The sequence below is a fragment of the Triticum aestivum genome, chromosome 4A (assembly GCF_018294505.1).
Source record: "Triticum aestivum cultivar Chinese Spring chromosome 4A, IWGSC CS RefSeq v2.1, whole genome shotgun sequence".
Classification (NCBI taxonomy): domain Eukaryota; kingdom Viridiplantae; phylum Streptophyta; class Magnoliopsida; order Poales; family Poaceae; genus Triticum; species Triticum aestivum.
In genome coordinates, this window is record NC_057803.1 from 715,004,301 (window position 1) to 715,012,277 (window position 7,977).

Below are 7,977 nucleotides of genomic sequence, written 5' to 3' on the forward strand. Positions count from 1 at the left end.
ATGCATGCATACCCTTATGAGCACCTCCAAATATTAAGCTGGCACAACATCACAGGCACCCGTAGTCAACGAAAAAGTCTTCACCCAGTGAATTAATTTTGCCAAATAGCATGAAATAAATTCAAAAAAATGCGCACACGGATTTGAACCCTGGTGAACTGATTCCACCACAAAGAACCTAAACATCTGAGCTATGCTCAGCTAGCCATTTACTTTCCAACTCGATGTATAATGTATTGGTTCTAGCGGTCTACAAGAAATACAAGCGTGTACAATCATTTGCATTAACCAATATCTTTAACCGAATAAAATGAGCACAGCTAATACTAGCGATCATGGGGTGCAGGTCCAACATTATTGAATGGGGGCACAACAGCCCGGGTGCGCCAAATCCTCACTCAAATTAAAGCACACTTATACAGGCCCAAAAGTAGATGGCATACTACTATGATGTTAACAATCCATAGGGGTCAACTTCTGAGAAGATGTGCGATGCAGATGTGAATAATGCTACTTCCTCCATCCAGGTGCATAGGGCGTCTAATGAAAATTTATTATTCCAAATATATAACTCATCATGTGTGGAAGGAGCTCCTCATTTTTCGTGATCATTAATATTTATTTTTGCATCATTCTAGTAACGGCTCAAAATATGACTGGAACTTTGAAATGGAGATGGGATTTATTTCATCCTAGTAAACGCTTCAGACTGTCAAACCATTTATTTATCAGCTTAATTTTCTTGTTTCAAGCCAGCAGCACCTCGTGGATGAGCCTATCAACATTGCGCATGGACCTTCCGTCACACCGTGCGGAGGCCAGGGCGCTCTGCCGGAGCTCTTGCACACGCCGCCGCATCTCTCGCCCCTTCGCCCCCTCCATGGCCTCCCGTATCATCGCCTCCACCTCGGTCCTCCTCACGTCGTCCCCAATCTCCACCCCGATGCCCCACTCTGTGCACTTGTAGCGGCAGTTGGTCTGCTGCTCCGCAAAGAAGGGCCAACACACCATCGGAACGCCACCGCATATGCCCTCCACCGACGAGTTCCACCCAGAGTGCGTGAGGAAGATCCCTACGGCCTCATGCTCCAGCACCTTCTCCTGCGGGCACCATGTCGAGAGCATGCTCCGCCCCTCGGTCGCTACAAAAAATTCTGGCGGTAGTGCGGCTTTGTCGTCGCCCTTGACGAGGTCAGGCCGCACGTTCCACAGGAAGGCGTAGCCGGTGTTGGCCAACCCCCACGCGAACTCCAACAAATGCTCCTTGGACATCACCGTGATGCTCCCAAAATTTACATACAACACGGAGTTCGGCGGTTGGCCGTCGAGCCACCGGAGGGGTGCGTCCTGCTCCTTCCACAGGTTGGACCCGATGTCGGCGAGGGGGCTCTCCTTCGAGACATTGTTGTGGACCGTGAGATGGAGTGGCCCCACTGTATAGACGGGCGGCAGGAGCTTGGACATGGCATCGAGCAGGGGCGCGTCGAGCTCGTCCCAGGTGTTTATCACCACCCCCGACGCCTGCGACATGGCGGCCGTCTCGTGGACGAAGAAGTTGAACATGATGTCATCGGGGTCCGTGGTGCGCACGAAGCTAGGGAGGTCACGCAGCCGCAGGTTTTTGGGCATCGACGGTATCCAGTCTATGATCGTGTCCAATTATCTGTTGCTCAACTGCGCCTCTTCTGCACCAAATTACAGTATGTTGCCGGAGTCAATAAAATCCATCCTTTGCCGAAAAAAATGTTACCCCCATTTTAGTTTCGACGTGCAGTTGAAGAAAGCTGGTTTTCTTGTGTATGTGCAGAAAGAGACATGAATATCTACCTTTGAGAGGGAAGAGCCCACGATCGAGTAGATCCTTATAGTGGCAGTAGCTCATGAAACCGCAGGCGCTGGCGGTCCAGAGTGTGACGCAGCGGAGGCCGAGTTCCCGCGCAGCGGCAAGAGCGAAGCTCATGGTGCTATCGGCCACCACGCAGGTGACAGGCGGCAGTGCGCCGCCGGAGGTCTCAGCCTCCTCGTTGAGCTTGACGACGAGCTCCTTGACCCGCTCTCCATGGCTTCCTTCCTAGCGAACCTGCCTCACCTCACCTTGTGCGTGTGGCCGTGTGCGGTGAGCTCCGGCCATGAGCTCCTGGACATGTGCGTGGTACCACCTCCGTTCCTAAATATAAGTCTTTTTAGAGGTTACGCTATGGACTACATACGGATCAAAATGAGTGAATCTACACTCTAAAATATGTCTATATACAACCGTATGTAGTTTGTAGTGAAATTTCTAAAAAGACTTATATTTAGGAACGGAGGGAGTACATAACAAGGCTGACGGCCGGGCATGGGGGTGTAAACGCCTCCACGTGCTCACGGGTAGTTGGATCAGTCGATCTCAACTTCAATGGCCGCCTGGCTGCTGCCCATCTGTCATTGTTGGCTTCATGAATTATTGTTGTTGTGGGAGGACACGGAACCATGCATGAGATCGAGTCAAATGGTTTGGCGGATTTGCTAATTTCGTGACCACTCATCATTTCCGGCTATTCTAAACTCTAAACGCATATCTAAAGCCGACCCTCAAATCTCGTCCATATATGGACCGCAGTGTCTGGACCATTTTTGCCATCCAAGAGGGACTCCTTATACGTCCTCTTAGCAGCCCGGATGTATGGATTCCAGTATCCTATTAGAGTCCGGACATTCACTTTATCAACCAAAAGTAACCACATGGTTCTTATCTCTTTTCTCTTTCTTCACATGCATGGTCTCTCTCATGTTTCTCCTCCCAATCGGATTAACTTGGGAATAACATTGATGACCGGCTCCTGCATCGTGTCCGTGGACCACGTCCGGACGAAAAAAGGACATTTTACAGTGTCCGTTTGTGGGTTAACGTTGGAGATGCCCTAACAAGTTGTATCCTGTTTTGTTTACTCTCTCGTGCATCTCATTATCATGGAAGGGCAAGTTTAGTGTCCTATCAATATTGTAATGAAATTTAGGTTGTTTGTCAAATGCATTTCGTCGGACACTAGGAAGACATGACATTTGCCATGTACATTTTCTTTTGCATTCAGCAAACTAATCTTTTTCTTTGCCGAGTTTTTTTTTTGACTCGGCAAACACTTTTTATGCTCCTTTCTCATGTTTCTTTTCTTATGTATATTTTTTAGTTTATGCTCTGTTGTTTTCTACATTTTTTTTAATTTCTCCTCTTTATTTTCTTTTATATGCATTAAGTGCATTTTAGGAATTTTGTGAATATAATAAAATTTTGAACTAAGAATGCATGAAAAAGTTGGCAACATTGGATTCAAAATTCAATTTGTGCTCTTGAGTTTATGTTTAGGTCTTATACAAGAAAAGGAATTCCAAATATAGGGGTGATAAGACTCAACCCGAACATGGATTTTGTTGACTTTTTAATTCCAAAAAATTGCAATGTCATTATACGATGCCTAGAGGTTTTGCTAAAAATTTGAGGAGCAGAAAAATATTGTTATGTACACTGCTTATAAACTGGACCAACTTCGAGGAAGAAACATGGTTTCAAGAGGGGACCGGTTGTAACACCCCAGATCCAATGCGCCACGTGTCTTCCGTTTATTCACCGTCGATGCCATGTCATTTGCTTGCGTGTTGCATTTTGTCATGTCATCATCTGCATTTCATCTGCATGCTTTTCAAAACTTGCATCTGAGCATTTTCCCCGTTGTCCGTTTTGCAATCCGACATTCCCACATGCACCGGCACACCCCTCTTGTCTTTTTTTTCGTGAGCGGGTGTTAAACGTTCTCGGAATGGACCGAGGTTTGCCAAGTGGCCTTGGTACACCACCGATAGACCACCTGTCAAGTTTCGTTCCATTTGTAGGTCGTTTGATGCTCCAACGGTTAACCGGGTAATCGCAAAGGCATTTTGTGTGTTGCAGCCCAACACCCTCCAAAACAGCCCACTAGTCCATCCAAACCCCCTCCATGCTCTCGGTCGTTCGATCACGATCGTGTGGGCGAAAACCGCTCCTCAATTGGAGTCTCCTAGCTCCCTCTACCTATAAATATGTGCACCCCTCCGAAATTCCGGGTGCCGAAACCCTAGCCGCGCCCCTCCCCGCCGCCGGACACGTCCGGTCTGTGCCGGACAGAAGCCGCCGCCGCCCGCGGCCAATCGGAGGCCGCCACGTGGGCGCCGCCGCCTCCCGCGCCGACGGCCCGCCCGGGCCCGAGGCCGCCCCCCGCGGCCCGTCTCCTCCGCCGAGCGCCTCCCCGCGCCTCCCCGCGGCCCCGCCCGTCTCCGCCGCCGCCCAGGGCTCTGCCGGCCGCCGCCCGCCGGTCGCCGCCGCCGCATCCCCGTCTGCCGCCGCTCGCGTCCCCACCCGCCGGTCGCCGCCTCGCCGTCCGGCCATCGGAGCCAGCAAGTCCCCCGCCGGCCATCTCCTCCCCGCTCCGACATCGCGGGACGATCTCCGGCGAACCTCGAACCGCGCGCCAGATCTAGATCCAGATCCACGGTTGACCTCATTTTTCTTCTCTAAGTCTTTTTCTGTGTTATTTTCATGCCATGTTCATCACTTCACATCTCCATGACCGTTGCTCCGATTTGTGCTTGTAATATATCAAAATGTTCATTGAGAGATGCTCTTTATTTTATTCCATTGTGACTTGCTTGTTTGAGTTCATCTTGATGCCTAAATCATTGTTGCAAGAGTGCTATATGATGTTAACCTGCTGAGACTGCTATAACTTGGTGATTTGTCGTTTTCATTGCATTTTGTGTGTGCATCCTATGAGCATGAGCTCTACATGTGTTTTGATATACACCATGCCATCTTTACATAGGTGCTTGTATTGTATTTTTGTGATCTATGTGGTGACTAGCACAAGCATGCAAAATAGCCTTTATGATGTTGCTGATTTCTGTGACTTGGTCATTTCTGCTAAGTCTGAGTCTGTTATATTTTGTTGCTAGGTAAACCTGCTGTTATCATGAGTTCTATGCATAATCTGGAGATGTTCACTAAGGATGTTTTGTTACACATGTCATGCTCTATTCACCCATGCCACTGTTTGCAATTATGGAGTGCTCTAGAATGTCATGTTTTTGCTCTACTTTTGCTATAAAATGTTCCTGACAGAATGTTAACATGCTAATCAATTTTTGCCATGGTTGTTGCTAGTGATCCAAGCATGCTATGAACTTGCTCTTGCCATGGTTAGTTTCATAAACATGTATTTTGCTTGTTCTGGCTTAATTAAATGAGTAGTCTAAACATATTTGGGACCTGGGGTAAATCAAAATAAGTATTTTTATACCAAACTTTTATGCATATATAAAATTATTGTACTATACTAACATAGTAGTGAGTAGGATTTCAATTATTTAGCTGTATATAACCACATAAAAATGTTGTGTAATACTAAACATAACATCATTTGTTTGTATTTGAATATTTGTCATTCAAAAAAACCATGCCTACTAATTTTCAATTGTGTGTTTAAAAAAGGGTTACCGTCCAACAATGCATATGCATATATTTGTGTGTATTTGCATATGTTCATGTATATTTTAATATCATTACTGAATTTTTTTGTCTAACTAATATCTTAATAGAGTTTTCCGGTGTATTACTAGATAAGCATATTTCTAGAAGTTTCTAATGGCCCGCAAGACACATAGGGTGGTGTAGCACTTTCATGGAATTATCCCAATTAATTGTTGCCCCAACGAAGAGCAAAGCGGAGTATTTATAAATAGCGTTTCTGTCACACAAGTTGTCCATTTCTTATGTGAAGTAACTGCTTGTGATCTGCAAACACTGTTACTGTTCCAAGAGGCAAATAAACCTGAGTGGTAAATAAGAAGAGTTGATAGCAACGAGAGTAATAACACTTGAAAGTGATGAACAAAGATAAAACGGAAAGTAAAGTTGTGTTTCATACAATGGAGAGGTTAGGCGCGGAGTGAGTTGAGCTCATGGTAAATATCCAGTGTGCCAGTGCGATGGTAATATCAGTTACCTTGTGTCATGATTACAGTGTTTGATTTGTTTGTTCGGTAGGCGGATCACCCTAAAGTCATGGAACTCCTCCTCGCGGGATTATATTCCAATTTCATGGTCCTGCTTCGCCATTGTAACATAGTGGTCATCTCCGCAATTAAGATTCTTGGACCAGAACCAAGCATTAAGTTTAATGGATCACTGTTATCTCATATTGTCTTCGCTCATCATAGATGTCCTCACCTGTCACGTGAGAGGGCACATATTTCCTAAAAAAATTGTGTCACCTATGTAGGTCTTGAGATCATGTTGCATGAGCCTTTAAATTGAACAATATGCACAGAGTTCACCACGGTATAACATCTCACTAAATAGATCATTAGACTTAATCATGTCAATCAACAGATATAACTTAACATGGTATAAGCCGCAGTGCTACGCTCACTATTTGTGTTCTTTCACAATTAACCACATTAGATTAGACAGGAGCTTTTTAGGGCACCACGTTTGAGGCAGAAAGAAACAAAGCCAAATAATAACGTTAAAGGCAGGTAAATAATTCAAATAATTTAAAGATATCGAAAGACAAAAGACCCAATATGCACCACTAAACTGAAATGTACATATTTACTTTTGCGCACAAACCCTTCATCAAGCAATTAGACCGACAATCAAAATAAAAGCCTAAAGGGGAATAAGCGTGATGTTGTATCAATCATCATGTATAATTATTCCTTCTGATCTTACCTATGTATGGCAGCTAAAAACGTCACACACTCACAGTGATATGCAGATATGATGGTGAAGAAAAAGAACAGGCGAGGTATTTTATCAAGCACCTTGTGGGCACCGTAAAATCAGATCGTGGATTGATGAAGAGGCACTGGCCTGTGCGGCAGCGACAGCTGCCACAAGCCAGTCATGGCGGAATGGCAGAAGTGTTGGGGAACGTTGCATAAAATAAAAAATTTCCTACGTTCACCAAGATCAATCTATGATTTCATCTAGCAACGAGAGAGGGGAGTGCATCTAGATACCCTTGTAGATCGCGAGCAGAAGCATTCAGGAGAACGGGGTTGAGGGAGTCGTACTCGTCGTGATCCAAATCACCGGAGATCCTAGCGCCAAACGGACGGCACCTCCGCCTTCAACACACGTACGGTCAGCGTGACATCTCCTCCTTCTTGATCCAGCAAGGGGGGAAGGAGAGGTTGATGAAGATCCAGCAGCACGACGGCGTGGTGGTGGATGCAGCAGGGTTCCGGCAGGGCTTCGCCGAGCTTCTGCGAGAGGGAGAGGTGTAGCAGGGGAGAGGGAGGCGCCAAGGCTTTAGGGTGCGGCTGCCCTCCCTCCCCCCCTTTATATAGGCCCCCTGGGGGGGGCGCCGGCCCTAGGAGATGGCATCTCCAAGGGGGGGCAGTGGCCAAGGGGGAGGCTTGCCCCCCAAGGCAAGTGGAGGCGCCCCCCCACCCTAGGGTTTCCAACCCTAGGCGCAGGGGGGCCCAAGGGGGGCGCACCAGCCCACCAGGGGCTGGTCCCCTCCCCACTTCAGCCCACGGGGCCCTCCGGGATAGGTGGCCCCACTCGGTGGACCCCCGGGACCCTTCCGGTGGTCCCGGTAAAATACCGGTGACCCCCGAAACTCTCTCGATGGCCGAAACTGCACTTCCTATATATAATTATTTACCTACGGACCATTCCGGAACTCCTCGTGACGTCCGGGATCTCATCCGGGACTCCGAACAACTTTCGGTTTGCTGCATACTAATATCTTTACAACCCTAGCGTCACCGAACCTTAAGTGTGTAGACCCTACGGGTTCGGGAGACAGGCAGACATGACCGAGACTGTTCTCCGGTCAATAACCAACAGCGGGATCTGGATACCCATGTTGGCTCCCACATGCTCCTCGATGATCTCATCGGATGAACCATGATGTCGAGGATTCAAGCAACCCCGTATACAATTCCCTTTGTCAATCG

General features: G+C 47.3%; 1 protein-coding gene across 1 annotated transcript; it reads right to left on the minus strand.

Moving 5' to 3' along the window:
- Positions 1–208: 208 nt before the first annotated feature.
- On the minus strand, positions 209–2,128 carry LOC123083350 (UDP-glycosyltransferase 85A2). The gene is made up of 2 exons (XM_044505414.1): positions 1,828–2,128; positions 209–1,685 (listed from the first exon to the last, which is right to left on the minus strand). The coding sequence occupies exon 2, from the start codon at positions 1,627–1,629 to the stop codon at positions 748–750; it is 882 nt and encodes a 293-aa protein (XP_044361349.1). The 5' UTR covers positions 1,630–1,685; positions 1,828–2,128; the 3' UTR covers positions 209–747.
- Between the last annotated feature and the right edge of the window lie 5,849 nt (positions 2,129–7,977).

Bases quoted from the DNA above. Each gene is read 5' to 3' on its own strand.
- LOC123083350 (XM_044505414.1), bottom strand. From the start codon at position 1,629: ATGCCCAAAAACCTGCGGCTGCGTGACCTCCCTAGCTTCGTGCGCACC.